The sequence below is a fragment of the Homalodisca vitripennis genome, chromosome X (assembly GCF_021130785.1).
Source record: "Homalodisca vitripennis isolate AUS2020 chromosome X, UT_GWSS_2.1, whole genome shotgun sequence".
Taxonomy (NCBI): domain Eukaryota; kingdom Metazoa; phylum Arthropoda; class Insecta; order Hemiptera; family Cicadellidae; genus Homalodisca; species Homalodisca vitripennis.
The window spans coordinates 13,604,993-13,623,565 of NC_060215.1; the positions used below are offsets into that span (position 1 = coordinate 13,604,993).

Here is an 18,573-nt window from a genome sequence, read left to right on the forward strand (position 1 = left end):
TTAAGTCAAACCCCATCGTCGTCGAACAGGTGCGTTCTGGATTTCTGTGAATTTTTGGATGTCTTGAGCGTTTTCCAGCACATGGCTGTTGTTTAAGTCGGTGGAACCCCTTTGGATAGAGTTCTTATGGAACTTAAAATTATATACACCAATTGAAAATGTTAGCTAAGAGTTAAGAAAAACAGAGAAAGCGAGTTTTGTACAAGATCTATGGCTATTTCCTGTGGTGTTCAGTAAATAACCCTTTTCAGATTCAATATGACGTTTTTACACAATGCCCACAGAAGTCATAACAGACTTGACAAATCATTACCACACATTAAAGCTCTGTTATTACTAAAAGAAGTGGTTTGGATTGTACATGAAAATATTCGTCAATCGGGTCAATGATTATTTTATTTGCAGGTGAAGAGTGAACCAGCGGAGGTGGAGGTATCAGGAAGCGGAGGAGGCAGCGCGGTCGGGTCGGACACGACACAGGAGGGTGCAGAGACAGCTGCGGCGACAGGGACTGGGATGGCTGCGACGGGCGCTGCAGCGTCGGGGACAGGAGTCGACGCCGAGGAGGTGACTGACAGAGATGCGTTGTTCCAGGCGCCTAGAGAACTGGCCAATGATTCCAGGGAAGCGCTCTCCCACGACGGCAGTGAGCACAGTTCGGTCAGTACATCTAGATTGTAAACTTATCTTATCACATTTGGGAAGTGCAACCATGTATCGACAAATACAAGGTGCTAAATATAGTCTTGAGGCAGCAGAATAGGAATTCCTCTAATTGAACTACAATGCCCGATATTACGATATTACTAGCCGGGGATGTCACACCTACGTGCAGTTAGTTACTCTTTGACACCTACGTGTAGTTATTTACTCTTTGACACCTACGTGCAGTTAGTTACTCTTTGAGACCTACGTGCAGTTAGTTACTCTTTAACACCTACGTGCAGTTAGTTACTCTTTAACACCTATGTGCAGTTAGTTACTCTTTAACACCTACGTGCAGTTAGTTACTCTTTAACACCTACGTGCAGTTAGTTACTCTTTGACACCTGTGAGAACAAAATATCCTACATTACCACCTGTAAAATGTACAATTGTAGTAAACTGGGATCTTTTGAAACAATAATGTAGCATTGAAGGAAATATGAGTCTTATATACACGAGGGAAGGAAATATACCCAAGAGAAACACCCATATGAACAATATAAGAATTGCTATCCTTCTTGTCATTTAAATTAAGGTTGTTTACATCATGTCATTCAGCGTAAACACTTTTTTTAACGTTAAATACACAATACAAGCTTCATACGCTTAGTATTAATTGTATATTGAAAATGAAACTCTTAAGTTTAGTATTTGTATTAGGAGAAACACAGAAATATTTTCTTTCTATTAGGAATCTAAGGAATCTAAAGGAAAGCGTAGATTTCAAAGGGTTGCCCTTGAAGTGAAGTAAGCAGGAGCTTGGGTTGTTGGACAAGCGCAGAAATCTGCAATCTGTGTAGACAGATCTTAAGAATCACTTAGCCGTCTTAGCCTATACTTAATCCAAAAATGGGTGTCAGTATTTTAACATTTTTAATAGCAAACTAAAACTGTGAAATCAGAAATGTATGGTCTTCTATCCCCTGTGAAGACACGAGGGATTCTGTAAATATAATTTTTCATTAGGATAAGTGTAAGGGAGGAACTAATACATTACAATTCTTTTTCTTTACAGAAATACCGCAAGACATTCAAGAGAAAGGCATACGATCTTTCAGATTTGGCAGAACTCGTGACATTGTTATGGTCGTGTTGCCTCACTTTAAAAAGTTGATTTTGGCTCTTCAGAGAATCGTTGAAGTGTTTTATCCAAGAGGTAGACAAGAACTGTTTTATTCTGTAGACTTCTTGCAACTGTTATGGTCATATTTTCTCACTGTATAAAGTTAGAATCTCCTGCAGAGTTTTATTCCTAGTTTTGTTTTATTCAAGCAGCCACACACGAAAGTTCCAATTATTCCACTATCTGTACAACCTGGTGGCTTTCCAAATAATTTCTTTTTAGATTGAACAGGATTCTCTCCACCCTGAAATTCTTCACTTCACATCCTGCTTTATCATGTTTTAAATCACTCACTTAAAAAACTGACTAAGTCTATTTTATCCTCTCTTTATTTCGTAGTCTGCCCATAGCCAACAAACAAGCAAAACACCTTTTTTACTACTGACTTGTCTTCTATTTTGAAATTCTTGACATGCATCTATCATAATTAAAAGTCTTCCCTTCGCCTTTCCAGTCAATATTCCCATTTCAGCATCCTACGTTCTAAGGCAATCCTTATCGCATTGGCAATAATGGTTTATTGGTTTTCCAATCAAAAGCCAACGGGGTGTCTTTCATTTCAACTTCTATTGCAGACCGTATCCAGCTTGAGGCATCTTTAATCATCTAGGACACCCCTTCTGTGCCAGTATCCAACTAGCATCTGATGAACCGTAAGGTCCTGTGGCACGTAGTGGGACCACCTCGAGTGGGACGTGGCTACCCACCACTGCAGAATGCAGGCCAGGACAGACGTAATGGGCATAATCAGCCGCTGGGAACAGGTCATGACTGGCACTCCATATTCAACCCGTCGGAAGTTCCCGTCAAGAAAAGCTTTTACAAAATAATGAACCCAGCTATTTATCAGTTTTATTTCTAAGCCATTTGGATTCTCCCGTTTTTCTACGGTCCTTATTGTCTGTGCCTAGCGGAGCACATGCGCAGAATAGTAAAGAATCGTGACGGAGTCGGAGAAGACCTAAATTTTAACCCAAGTGGTAACTGAGAAGGTGATAATATGAACATTCTGGATAGGTGTTGGAGTTCAGAGCAATTCTTTATAGACAATGAACAGTGTTCCGATCTGGTCTACTAAACAAGAGACTATACTGTAGTAATACTGATAGATAGGATTTACGATAGCGTAAAATTTATAGATATCCAACATCCAGACAGTGTTCTGCAGAAAACTTATTTGGTCTCGACACATTTGGTGGTTATCGTGATACTGGCACGAATACTTCCAGAATTGTTGAAGTGATTCTCCTATCGGATATCGAAAACTATCATGGCTGTACTTATCTATCTTTTCCCCTAAACACGCTGGGTACTCCAATATACTCTTCTTCTTCCTCTACTTCACTTCCTCATTATATTGAGCATTATGCTATATGGTTTGATTACATGGAGACATCTTGAACAAACTTATACGTCACTTACGTGTAGACACGACAGGAGACACGAACAAATTTGAATGACTAACATACTTATATCGGCAGGAACGAAAACTCTTTGGCTTATTCAGGCCTCTAAAAGATGATCCAGATAGTCACAATAGACTCTATGAAAAGAGGAGTAATTTTTTCACCGCACTGAGAGATTGCCGTTGTCCTGAATGTGATCAGTACCGGAGTGAAAGCGGGCCTCACATGCTTCATCCACCACGGAGAATCTTCTCCGTTCACAACGTAATGGTGGAGTCGATCGGTTACGTTTGGAGACAGAATCGGTATCGATTCGGCCCGCGCCTGGGCTCACTGGGCTCAGCGGACCGTCCGTCCGTCGCCCCAGCCCCGAGTTGGGCTCACAAGTGGGCCGTTGCGCAGCTGACGCAGGTAACGGCGCAGTTTTCCTTGAACGCGTTCACGGCGGATGCCCCTGGACCGGGCGGTGATCTCTTTTAAGATGTTTGCGTATCAGCAACCGCTGTTGTACACGCAGCTATCTGGCTGCCTTCCTGGCCGTTAGAATGTTATATCGAGGCTCAGCAGGAACTCTCAACAAAATTTAAAACCAAAGGTGCATAAATAATGCACACTAATCGAAAAATATTTTAACAGGGGTTTCAAATGAAATAAATATAATTAACATAACAACTTGAATGTTACAATTTCACTGAAAGAGTATCCGATGCATAAGGCCGTAAATATAAAAATGGTGGCAGTGGTTCTCTGAGAATGATAACCTTTACTGTCCTGACTTAAAATTATAAACCTATATTAATTTTGAAATTATTTCAAGTAGATGTTATGTTCTGAATATGCACATTAAATCAAATATTTTTAATTTGTAAACTATAATTATCATATAAATGATTTTATTATTATAAAATGTACTAACAATATAACAAATTAATTAATTTAACATATTATACTATATTATTATTATGTGTCGCTTGATTCTTTAAAATGGTAAAACATCTTTCTTTTTTATAATCACATTATTTCTGTGGCCCCCTAAGATTGGATGGAAGAGGTGGTAAAAAGTAATTAGACTAGACTTTTTCACGGAAAAAGATAAGGTATAACATATTTCTGTGATTATGGTTATGTAACCTTACGATACAGGCGGTACCTCTGAGTAAACATGGTACACTTCCGAATGTACTGTAAGTTATAGTTCTGTCAGTCACATGCATTGTGTTTGTAGTTATTCAACTGGATAAGATATTTATAGACTGTTTTATAATCATTTTAGCCGTTGTTATAAATCGAAAACATTGTAAAAATATACTAAAACTTCAAAGCTCCATAGAAATATGCAATCAACTTATTAGTCCAAATAGTCGGAACAACTAATCGATGATTATTGCCTATGGATATTTGAATGAATAACGGGATTAAATATATTTGCCATCGTTAAGGGCTACAGTATATTGTGCATTAGAAACACAGCGTTTCAGGGACTGTAATCTGCCCTCTTGTTCAGGTGTCAAATATGAATGACGTAATTTTAAGCTTGCAAAAAAAGTAAAATTTGTATATGAATCTGACGGTACATTTATGCATGCTAAAACTTGTGATTTAATTATATAATGTTACCTTACGTTTTGATATAAGGATTTATAATGCTATAATAATCATTCAGTTAATGAACAGAGCATTATCAAAGGTTTACTTACTGATAGTTTTAAATATGGACGATTTAAATTATGAAAAAGATTCCTTAATAAGACCACACAAAAATCAGCATATTGTGCATGACAAGGCCTCATGTGGTCTACGAGTGGAGAAAACTATATGTCTGTCAGCACACAACTACGCTCCAGACCCATCTCTTCAGATCCTCTGCTGATGGCTACAGACTGTCAATGTATTTACATAATACCTTAGTTTTAGTCTTGCTTTGGCGTTGCTTAATTAATTAAGTTATAACTTTTGGGCTCAGGTGGTCTACGTAGGAGATGGCTACGTGCCTGTCAGCACACAACTACGCTCCAGACCCATCTCTTCAGATCCTCTGCTGATGGCTACAGACTGTCAATGTATTCACATAATACCTTAGTTTTAGTCGCTATGGCGTTGCTTAATTAATTAAGTTATAACTTTTGGGCTCAGGTGGTCTACGTAGGAGATGGCTACGTGCCTGTCAGCACACAAATACGCTCCATACCCATCTCTTCAGATCCTCTGCTGATGGCTACAGACTGTCAATGTATTCACATAATACCTTAGTTTTAGTCTTGCTATGGCGTTGCTTAATTAATTAAGTTATAACTTTTGGGCTCAGGTGGTCTACGTAGGAGATGGCTACGTGCCTGTCAGCACACAACTACGCTCCAGACCCATCTCTTCAGATCCTCTGCTGATAGACTGGAGGCTACAGACAGTCGAGGGCTGGGACGCTCGCAGGCACGGCAACAACAAGACAAGAGTACAGCGTAAGTGTTTGGCAGCTCTGTGGTAGAACATCTGAGTTTTTCTTAACGGTGTAGTGTATACTCCATATAGTATTATATAGAAGAGGATTGTCAATAAAGCCACCCTCGTTGTTTTTTGACCGATTAACAACGATGATGAAAAATGGTAAATTGGGCGAAGGATATTTCCCGATGGTAGCACCACCACTCATAATCTGGAAATCAACTACCCCCTCATTCTTATGTATATATCAACACAATTCTCAAGGTTTCTTTGCATATCTTTGAATCGTCCCCTGAAACTACAAATTTATTTTCTAAGCCCTCTAAAGTAATTTTTAAAAAACCTCAAACTTTACAAAACTTTCTCCCTAGATCGAAATTAAACTATGAAGGCAATCCAAAAAGTAATAACATCAAATGTAACGTGTACAATTCTTGTAACAAGCCAAGATGCGGCATTTGTAAGATGATAATAAATTCTAAATCTTTTAAAAGTATTACACATGAAAAAGGATACCCTTAAAGGTAACATTGATTACACCACAAAACACTTCATTTATCAACTAACCTGTGAATTCTGTCCGAAAGATTATATTGGAAAAGCCACCACTCCATCAACAGTGAGAATGACCAGTTATCGGTTTGATGTTGTTCATCAAAACTATGAGAGACCATTATCTGCACATGCGATTCAACAATAAATAGAAAAAATAGGCAATTGCTTTGGCCTAAAAGAAATTTACCATTCAGAGCCAAACTACAATTACGTCTAAGCTCTAAAATTTCAACACATATAAAGCGATAATAGCTCATATCTTAAAAATAAAGTTAAGGTGTACAGAGTGTTTAAAACCCCATGTCGAGAATTTCAGGGCGTATCCTAGGAGATAACATAATAATGATTTCTTATGTTCAAATGTGACCTGAAATGCGTCCTCTTGGAGCTATATGGCTCTAACTTTTTGTGCTGTTTTCAAAGATATCCGAACGTTATTAGATGTTAAAAAAATACAATAATATGTATTTTTTAATTTTAATAAAGTTTGGGAGTGTTTGGAGACAGTTCTCTAAATTTGAGAGAGGATATCTTAGGAGAAGAATAAAACCTAAATTTGAGAGATGAAATCTTAGGAGAAGAATAAAACCTAAATTTGAGAGAGGATATCTTAGGAGAAGAATAAAACCTTAAAATTTTTCAAAATCCATGAATAAAAAATTATTTTTTTTAAATGGACGTTGGCCGAAATTTGGCCCAAATATACAACCTCGATAACTGAGTTCGAAATTTCTACTGTTCCAGCGGTGGCCAGGCCTAGTGATTTATTGTGTGTGGGTATAAATAAAGTAGTCTAAAATATACAGTTTTAAACACTTCCCATAAACACAAAACAGAGCTTCTATCAGTCAACATCGATACTTTGCAATCAGTATAGCTGTTATGTGAGCGTCAGACATAACCGTAACACAAACAATAGACAGATCTGTGGGCCGCACAGACAGACGGACTGTGCAGCACACCACAGCACAGAACTGACGGCCGACTTAAGTCATAAATACTGGCCCTGGAGGGGAAAGCGAGTGCACTGGCCTGAACAACATCACTGATAACAGCTCCGGAGGATGTTGACGCGGCCGGAGGATGTTGCTGTCACTTGTATTAATCAAAATTACACAAACTAAATTTAATCGTGTTGCAATTTAGTACTCAATTCATGCTAGCTTTGATGTCACTTTCCGAACACAATTTTTACCAATACATTTTGGTTTAAATATTATTTTTGGTCAAAGTCATAGTTCTTTAAGGTAACTTCTCTGAATACAGGCAAAGTACAAAAACAGTTAAATTACTCAACGTTAAATTACTAATATTCAAAGAAGGACACATTTTCGTCCCCTAAAGATCTGAAAGTCTACTTATCTTTGTTCCGTTCTGGCTGAACACAACCAGAAACGAACACGATTGGCCAATCGCTGGAACACGTTTTGATAATGGTGCTCTCGCTCTGGGCAACAACGACGTGCATAGGTTTCTGAAGCAGCTACATAGTTTTGAAAACACTCACCCAACACCATAAGCATATCAAAACCCGCTTCGTTAGAATAAGTAATTTTAGTAAGAATAACGCAACACTTGAATCAAGCACAGAATGACTTTTAAATCACTAGTCAATGCAAGAAATTTAAACAACAACCGATATGCAACACTTGAATCAAGCGCAGAATGACTTTTAAATCACTAGTCAATGCAAGGAAGATTAAACAAAAACCTATATGCAACACTTGAATCAAGCACAGAATGACTTTTAAATCACTAGTCAATGCAAGGAAAGTTAAACAACAACCGATATGCAACACTTGAATCAAGCACAGAATGACTTTTAAATCACTAGTCAATGCAAGGAAAATTAAACAACAACCGATATGCAACACTTGAATCAAGCGCAGAATGACTTTTAAATCACTAGTCAATGCAAGGAAGATTAAACAAAAACCTATATGCAACACTTGAATCAAGCGCAGAATGACTTTTAAATCACAAGTCAATGCAAGGAAGATTAAACAAAAACCTATATGCAACACTTGAATCAAGCGCAGAATGACTTTTAAATCACAAGTCAATGCAAGGAAAATTAAACAACAACCGATATGCAACACTTGAATCAAGCACAGAATGACTTTTAAATCACTAGTCAATGCAAGGAAGATTAAACAAAAACCTATATGCAACACTTGAATCAAGCGCAGAATGACTTTTAAATCACAAGTCAATGCAAGGAAGATTAAACAAAAACCTATATGCAACACTTGAATCAAGCGCAGAATGACTTTTAAATCACAAGTCAATGCAAGGAAAATTAAACAACAACCGATATGCAACACTTGAATCAAGCGCAGAATGACTTTTAAATCACTAGTCAATGCAAGGAAGATTAAACAAAAACCTATATGCAACACTTGAATCAAGCGCAGAATGACTTTTAAATCACAAGTCAATGCAAGGAAGATTAAACAAAAACCTATATGCAACACTTGAATCAAGCGCAGAATGACTTTTAAATCACAAGTCAATGCAAGGAAAATTAAACAACAACCGATATGCAACACTTGAATCAAGCACAGAATGACTTTTAAATCACTAGTCAATGCAAGGAAAGTTAAACAACAACCGATATGCAACACTTGAATCAAGCGCAGAATGACTTTTAAATCACTAGTCAATGCAAGGAAGATTAAACAAAAACCTATATGCAACACTTGAATCAAGCGCAGAATGACTTTTAAATCACAAGTCAATGCAAGGAAGATTAAACAAAAACCTATATGCAACACTTGAATCAAGCGCAGAATGACTTTTAAATCACAAGTCAATGCAAGGAAAATTAAACAACAACCGATATGCAACACTTGAATCAAGCGCAGAATGACTTTTAAATCACAAGTCAATGCAAGGAAAATTAAACAACAACCGATATGCAACACTTGAAACAAGCACAGAATGACTTTTAAATCACAAGTCAATGCAAGGAAGATTAAACAACAACCGATATGCAACACTTGAATCAAGCGCAGAATGACTTTTAAATCACAAGTCAATGCAAGGAAAGTTAAACAACAACCGATATGCAACACTGGAATCAAGCGCAGAATGACTTTTAAATCACTAGTCAATGCAAGGAAGATTAAACAAAAACCTATATGCAACACTTGAATCAAGCGCAGAATGACTTTTAAATCACAAGTCAATGCAAGGAAGATTAAACAACAACCGATATGCAACACTTGAATCAAGCACAGAATGACTTTTAAATCACAAGTCAATGCAAGGAAAATTAAATAACAACCGATATGCAACACTTGAATCAAGCACAGAATGACTTTTAAATCACTAGTCAATGCAAGGAAAGTTAAACAACAACCGATATGCAACACTTGAATCAAGCACAGAATGACTTTTAAATCACAAGTCAATGCAAGGAAAATTAAACAACAACCGATATGCAACACTTGAAACAAGCACAGAATGACTTTTAAATCACTAGTCAATGCAAGGAAAGTTAAACAACAACCGGTATGCAACACTTGAATCAAGCACAGAATGACTTTTAAATCACAAGTCAATGCAAGGAAAATTAAACAACAACCGGTATGCAACACTTGAATCAAGCACAGAATGAGTTTTAAATCACTAGTCAATGCAAGGAAAATTAAACAACAACCGATATGCAACACTTGAATCAAGCACAGAATGAGTTTTAAATCACTAGTCAATGCAAGGAAAATTAAACAACAACCGATATGCAACACTTGAATCAAGCACAGAATGACTTTTAAATCACTAGTCAATGCAAGGAAAATTAAACAACAACCGATATGCAACACTTGAAACAAGCACAGAATGACTTTTAAATCACAAGTCAATGCAAGGAAAATTAAACAACAACCGATATGCAACACTTGAATCAAGCACAGAATGACTTTTAAATCACAAGTCAATGCAAGGAAAATTAAACAACAACCGATATGCAACACTTGAATCAAGCACAGAATGACTTTTAAATCACTAGTCAATGCAAGGAAAGTTAAACAACAACCGATATGCAACACTTGAAACAAGCACAGAATGACTTTTAAATCACAAGTCAATGCAAGGAAAATTAAACAACAACCGATATGCAACACTTGAATCAAGCACAGAATGACTTTTAAATCACAAGTCAATGCAAGGAAAATTAAACAACAACCGATATGCAACACTTGAATCAAGCACAGAATGACTTTTAAATCACAAGTCAATGCAAGGAAAATTAAACAACAACCGATATGCAACACTTGAAACAAGCACAGAATGAGTTTTAAATCACTAGTCAATGCAAGGAAAATTAAACAACAACCGATATGCAACACTTGAATCAAGCACAGAATGAGTTTTAAATCACTAGTCAATGCAAGGAAAATTAAAACAACAACCGATATGCAACACTTGAAACAAGCACAGAATGACTTTTAAATCACTAGTCAGTGCAAGGAAAATTAAACAACAACCGATATGCAACACTTGAATCAAGCGCAGAATGAGTTTTAAATCACTAGTCAATGCAAGGAAAATTAAACAACAACCGATATGCAACACTTGAAACAAGCACAGAATGAGTTTTAAATCACTAGTCAATGCAAGGAAAATTAAACAACAACCGATATGCAACACTTGAAACAAGCACAGAATGACTTTTAAATCACTAGTCAATGCAAGAAATTTAAACAACAACCGATATGCAACACTTGAAACAAGCACAGAATGACTTTTAAATCACTAGTCAATGCAAGGAAAATTAAACAACAACCGATATGCAACACTTGAAACAAGCACAGAATGAGTTTTAAATCACTAGTCAATGCAAGGAAAATTAAACAACAACCGATATGCAACACTTGAAACAAGCACAGAATGAGTTTTAAATCACAAGTCAATGCAAGGAAAATTAAACAACAACCGATATGCAACACTTGAAACAAGCACAGAATGAGTTTTAAATCACTAGTCAATGCAAGGAAAATTAAACAACAACCGATATGCAACACTTGAAACAAGCACAGAATGAGTTTTAAATCACTAGTCAATGCAAGGAAAATTAAACAACAACCGATATGCAACACTTGAATCAAGCACAGAATGAGTTTTAAATCACAAGTCAATGCAAGGAAAATTAAACAACAACCGATATGCAACACTTGAAACAAGCACAGAATGAGTTTTAAATCACTAGTCAATGCAAGGAAAATTAAACAACAACAACCGATATGCAACACTTGAAACAAGCACAGAATGACTTTTAAATCACTAGTCAATGCAAGAAATTTAAACAACAACCGATATGCAACACTTGAATCAAGCACAGAATGACTTTTAAATCACTAGTCAATGCAAGGAAAATTAAACAACTAATATCCAGAGCGATTAAAACTAGGTCCGTTTAGTTCTGTGATGCGCACTGTACTGCAAGCGACTACCTGGATTACCTGTAACATTTACCCTGTTCCCAATTGGCTTTAGATCGGTAGACATTATGATAAAGATTTCCCATATGTTATAAACAGTAATGTGTGTTTTAAATTCACCACAAACATATTAAAATGCATTTTTAAGCGCAATAATAAACCGCAAGATAGAAAATTGATCAATACAAAACATTTTTGCCTTCAATATGATTTTTTAATTATGTACTCTGAAACATACATTGCTGTTTAAATTTAATTCGATTTCCGGTTTTTTACATTTATTATGAGTTTATGACTATGTCATGAGTTTTTTATTAAAAAGAAACCAAATTGTTATTTCCACTCTTTTTTCCTGATAGTGTGTGTAATAAACATCATGCAAAAATCTTTGGTGCGCCTATATCATAAAGGAGGTTGATAGCAGAATTTATTGAAAAAACCTACATTAAAGACGTTTTGTCACACCCTGTAAATACGAATAAACATGATATTGAGTTTTTGGGTCAAAATGGTCAGGGTATATCAATCTTTAAAATGAGGTACCGCATACCGCATGATCTATGTTCCTATTTGTGAAGTTTCCAAAAACGACCCCTACCACCAAAAAATTCCATTTAGAGCAATTGTTTTGGGTAAAAAAAGCTTTACCATATTATTCTTTGGGGTCAGAAATGGGGAACAGAAATCTCGGTTTGTTTGGCTGCTATAAATATTACACGGCTGGTCTGAAAAACCTTTATGTGCAATCGTTCACTGTTTTGTTCATTAAGGTGCGCTTTATAACAACGTTTGTAAATAGTAAACTAAATTCATTTTACATTCTTGAAGCTCTTGCCTTATTGGAAATGATATATTAATTCAAGTTGTGTGAGTCCGAAGATGTACTCATTGAGTACGAAAGGCCTCACAAAAATAAAAAACTTTATGTTATTGGAGAGTTTGTTTGAATTAATAAATTCATTTTGTTTGAAATTTACTCATGTACATGCTCTAAATATTAAAAAAAAATTATCTCCTGCCATTTTTTATTTGGAGCTGAATATAAAATGGCTAAATTTCCAACAAGGAAATTTCTATAACTTCACGAGGAATGATAACAAATATTTTCATTTTTTTCGGTATTCGGGGAAGGCATGAATTTAACATGCAAAATATTTTTCAAACCAAAAATCGGTTTCACCACCTTAATACTGTGTTATTCGTGCAAGGTGTAAAGTACATTACTTGAATCCCTGGATAACACTGGATAAAATGTTTGCACACATAAATAATCCAAAACATAAATTATTAAACTTCTTAGGTAGTTAAAATATTTTTTGGAATAAGAAGAAAACAGTCTTTAACAATTCCTTAAGATTTGTATTACATACATAAAAATACACACCTCGTTTTTAAAAAAATAACCATTTCAGTATTCAAATCTTTAAATATTGATTGTAAATGAATTATCCAAGTAAAATGGATGGCCCTCTAAACTGATGATTTACTTAAACACTGCATTTTGCCATTTCCGTGAGGGACGAATTATAAAATTCAGCAAGGCAAAGGAAATCGTGCAGACAGTCAATCATTGAAACCCTTTAACTACAGCAAGCGCTATAATTTAGTAACCTCATAACACACCGTACAGAATATAACAGCGTAACGAGCCTCATAATGCGCCTTTGATGTTTGCTAAATGCAACCCGCTGACCAGCTGTGCCCGTGACTGCGGGCAGTATCCTGCATGTGAAGGCGTCTCCTTCAGTCCACTGCAGCTACTACGTTCGGTCGACACCTGTTCTGCAGAGACAAGTGGTGTCTGCTCCGATTCTCTTGTCGCCTCTACGGTTTCCATAAGACCTCAGCCTGCTGCAATGTTGCTGTTCTATTTCTTTACCAGTTCTATGGAAACCGAAAATGCTTCCCAGCAGTGATGCAAAAATATACATCTGGGGAACTGTGGCTCGTGGCAGAGACACGCCGATGTCTGCCGGATGTTACCGCACTTGTACCGGAAATTGATGTTTAACTCGGCCACCTGTAATGTGTGTGGAAGAGAATCGATACTCGTATATCGTTGAGTCACTGTTTCGATCTTACTGGATCTCTCCAGACAGACGCTGACTCCAGGTTTCAGCAGTCAAGTCTTGACACAGTATTCCGATAACACACTATTTTATTCCTTCTCACCAACACAACTACGTGTCATAAAGACTACAATAAACACAGTACAAATATAAACACAAAACACACACACGCACACGCACAAACCGAAGAACAAATATGCACTGTTTTAGGTACATAATTGTTCTATGGGCTAAACTAACTGAATAACTAAAAATCGGATTACCTGAAAATACACTTGTGGTACAGAGTAATAAATTCGAAGATGAATATTTAATACATATTAAAATAATAAATAATTTCAACGCGGAGGGTCATAAAGGCGGTAATATTAGCTGGTACGTGTATACTATACATGCACATTAATGGAACCTTACGAACCTTAAGTTATCTAAATCAAAATGTTTAGTGTTTTGGGCGATATCTAAATAAGTAAATCAATGGACTATTTAAATACAAATGTCCACAGTACTCCCGAATGCTCTTATTTAAAAAATGGTTACGAAAAAAAAACAATATTTTTTACCTAATTCTGATAAATAATACCAAATCAAAGATATATATATATATATATATATATATATACACATATATACATGTGGAGCATCAGGTCCACAATGATGTCTGCCGAAACATCGCCAACTGTGGTGGCGAGCGTTCGCTTGGCCTCGGTGAAGCGCCCGCAATACAACAATATCAAACAATACGATAAATGCGCCAAGTGAATTATTTAATGGCAATACAGGAGGGTTTTCAGATTTCCGTGACCTTTTTATTGTTGTAATATGTGTGTGTGTGTGTGTGTGTGTGTGTGTGTGTGTGTGTGTGTGTGTGTGTGTGTGTGTGTGTGTGTGTGTGTGTGTGTGTGTGTGTGTGTGTGTGTGTGTGTGTGTGTGTGTGTGTATAACATTTCTTATTCCCTACAACGATTACACTATAATATTTTTTATTGGTTTTTGTTAAATGTTACATACATATAGGTATTTTGAAAATCAAAACTCATTTTTATCTTTGGTATAAATGATGTTTTGCTTTTTCCAAATTATAAATGACCTTCCAATACTGTGATTTCAGTCATTTTTGTTATCTGTTTTTACAAGAAACCACACTCCAATCTAGATACAAGAATTATGTTTTATTCTGGCCCAAAGACACACGTTCTTGATTATCTGTTTTAATAAACATATTTATTGTAAAAATCTATAAGACAATTTGCCAATTCATAAAAGCAATCTATGTATTGTAGTGTTCTGTCATTGCAGATAAGTTTGTAATTGGTATTTACATAAAGGTAATAAATGTACCCATTGCTCTGACCAGACATAGAAGCTGAGTGCCAGGACGACTACATGAAGATTCGGATAGGCTTCAACGGTTCATTCGGCGGTCTGTTGTACTCTTCAGGGTACTCCTACGATCCTGACTGCGTCTACATCAACGGCACGGGTCGTGACTACTACGAATTCTATATCCAGCTTAATCGCTGCGGAACCCTGGGGAAAAACTCCAGGCAAGAGGACGCCCGGAAAAACCCCGCAGTAAGTTCAGCACCAGTATCTCGCTTTTCTGGAGTTTTTACAGTCGCCGGAGTAGAGCTGCCAGCGTACTTTCCCACATTACTCCTATAATTACCATTAAAGTAAGTAACACTTTCAAAATTTTCAACACTTTGAAAATATAAATGTGCTGGAGCGGATGAAATAATAAATTTCATTGGAATCCAAGGATTTGTCTGATGGTATAATTACGGACGAATGAACGTACTGACTTACAAACCTGCCTTTGACATATGACACATAACATCCAAAACAATGAAAATTTATTTAAAACAATCTTATAATAATTAAGCCTTATAATATTAATTTTTTGAGAAGCTTGAAGTAGGGTTTTGGTTTGGTTATAGTTACCTCTTTCTTTTTTTTTTATTCAAGAGGATATGGTTGATTCCTTTTTTAAACCTCATTCTGCCCGTCCCCATGGGCCACTGGCCTGTGCGAGGATCTTATCAAACAGAATAAGAGAAAGAGTCGATACAGGGTCGATGGTACTGATAAAAAGTGAAATGGTCTCATACAGGATTTGAACCTGCGCTCTCTAGCTCAGACCCAAAGTCCAACGTTTTAGACCGCTCTGCCATCGGCACTCCCACTTACCACCTCAGGTTTAAGGAATGTTATATAAGGTTCACCCTACATTATTAATTATTTATTAGGATACAAGTTTAGTCCGATTGCATTGTACAATCAAAGCAAACATAGCATAAATATTTGTGATTATCGCAATGGTCACTTATTACGACTTAATTATTTAAATGATAAAAAAGTTTCCTTGTGAACATCAGTAAGAGTAAATATGAAAGGTAATGAAATAACAATTTAAAGAAATGTATCTAAAAATAACACATTGTGCGAATAATAAATTGGATTTAAAAGCATATCAATACTGAAGAAATTGCGTTATTAAAAAGAATAAAACATTTAATTAAAAAATACAGATTAAATAACATGCATCAGGTATATTAGCAAACGAACCAAAACACGCTTTGAAATTATGTTCATAATAATGATTGGTACGTTGAATAGTAATATCTCAATCGTAGATAGAATTAAATTTTTCCATATAAGCTCTAATCCCACATTTTATTGGTATTGCAGAAGAACCTGATGTGGAACACGGTGACAGTTCAGTACAACCCCCTGATAGAAGAGGAATGGGATGAACACTTCAAGGTTACCTGTGAATACGGTTATGACTTCTGGAAAACCGTTACTTTTCCTTTCCTCGACGTGGAGTGAGTAAATAAACAGTTAGCATATAAGATTAATAGTAAATATTTTAATCTGGTATAGTTTATATGATAATATAATTATATGAGTTGGAATGACCATCATTAAAAAAATATTTATTAACTACTCGTATGTGAAAAAACGTTTGTTACAGTATTTTTATAAAATTTTTTTAAATATAACCCCTTAAAAACCAGTATTGCGCTAGTGCCAGACACTATATAAATATTTATCTTAGTGTATTTGAGATTCCGGCACTATACTCGTTAAATACAGCTTGTTCTATGTATTCCTTCATTGAAGACAAGTATGCAGCTTCTACTGTGTACTATGTATCCTGTCTTAGGAGGTACAGAAATACTGATTACACGGTAAACATATCCTTAGAAATCATCTCATATTCTGAGTAGTTTTCACACTTTTAGTAATAGTCACAAACACTTCGTGCTATGAAAGAATATGGGTCTGTTTTGTTAGCCTGGGTAAACAACCCACGAGGTCTTGCTTATCACGAAACTGAATTAAATGTTAAAGTTTCTGAACACAAATGCCCCAGAGAGTAATTGAATGTTGGAATTATCTGACTATAGCAAATTCGACCTATCGAATGTGTTATCCACCTATAAAAACTTTTGAGGTTCTAGTGTGGGTTAACAAAAAAACTGAAAGTTGCTGTAAAATCAACTTTTCAGTGACCAACCCTCCAACTTTTTGTAACGATTTGAAGAAACCCTGAGGTAAAACATTTGTGCTGGTTGAGTGGAGATGCCCAGTGTACCTAGAATTTCGAATTTATCATAGTAAAGATCAGCCTTAGCGCTGGTTCAACCTTCCATGACTTGGAGGGACATCATGGATATTTACCATTGAGCTCCTTGTTGTCCTAGTTTCTTGACAAGTCTGGCTAGCAATACTGGATGTGTAGTGGTGAGTATGGAATTCCTTAGCACAATTAGGGTATCCATAAAGGGCGTGGGTAAACTACGCCTTTTGCTACATCATGTCAATATAAAAATTTCATTTTAAAATATTTTACCTTATATTTCTTTCTGGTGGTGATCTGTCAGATGCGGCGATTAAGGCAGAAAATGGTCTAGAGTAAATTGGACTTCAACAGGTCTGAAGTAACTACTTTGTATACGAGGTATTACATGAAGTTCTTCTTCCTTTAGAAATTACACATGCACTTGAAACGTGGGAGTTTAGGTGGCTACAACTAAGAATATATTTTTATTGTAACATTTTAGGAAATTGTTAGAAATGAGCGCACATTGTGGAAACCATTAGCACTTGATGCATTCTTTGTATATACATAAATTATCTAAACTAGAGAAGAATTTTATTCTTGTAACACTTTTTGGGTTCCCACAATCCACATTCTATTTTGAAAGAATCTTATCAAAATATAGAACATGCAACACACCTTCACAACCAAGTACATTCGCCGTTAGTATTTTAACTGTACTTGTAATAAATTTGTATGCTATCATAGGTTGAGGCAATTCAGTCGGCACTAAAAAGTTCTTTTTTGGACGTTTAGTTTAGCTCCAGTTTACCTTCCTTTTATTGCAGCGTCTGGAGTCTGACGCTGACTCAGAATTGGTTTGTGGAATCTGGAGTCATGTTCGTCTGAAGAGGTCCAAGGAAAATCGGCGGCGACGAAGAAGCTAAAAACGAACCTTTACATCGTTTCGACATCAGAGACACCTACAAATAGGTTAAATGACAGTCTCATTGTCTCATCAGGTTCACAATTTAATGCGATACGATGTTTCTGGTGTCGAACAGATTTTGAGCTTATTCGTCGCCGACTTTCTTTGGATCCCTTCAGACGAACGTGAGTCCAGATTCCAGGAGTCAAGTCTGAGACAGCGTCAGACACCAGACGCTACAATAAAAGGAAGGTGAACTGGAGCTAAACTAACATTGAATCAATCCTTCCTACCATAGCTACGTTATGAAAGGTTCTTGTTTACCCCGATGACGCCGTAACTTTCGGACTTCAAACCTCA

At 36.2% G+C, this 18,573-nt stretch overlaps 1 protein-coding gene across 1 annotated transcript in view; it reads left to right on the plus strand.

Annotated features, from left to right (window-relative positions):
- The window catches only part of LOC124369368, a 53,997-nt gene that overhangs the window by 25,014 nt on the left and 10,410 nt on the right, over positions 1–18,573 (plus strand). Inside the window, exons 4-8 of the mRNA XM_046827359.1 lie at positions 406–660; positions 3,310–3,645; positions 5,540–5,690; positions 15,096–15,313; positions 16,430–16,566. Of these exons, the coding sequence (XP_046683315.1) occupies positions 406–660; positions 3,310–3,645; positions 5,540–5,690; positions 15,096–15,313; positions 16,430–16,566 (1,097 nt within the window). The remainder of the gene's footprint in view (positions 1–405; positions 661–3,309; positions 3,646–5,539; positions 5,691–15,095; positions 15,314–16,429; positions 16,567–18,573) is intronic.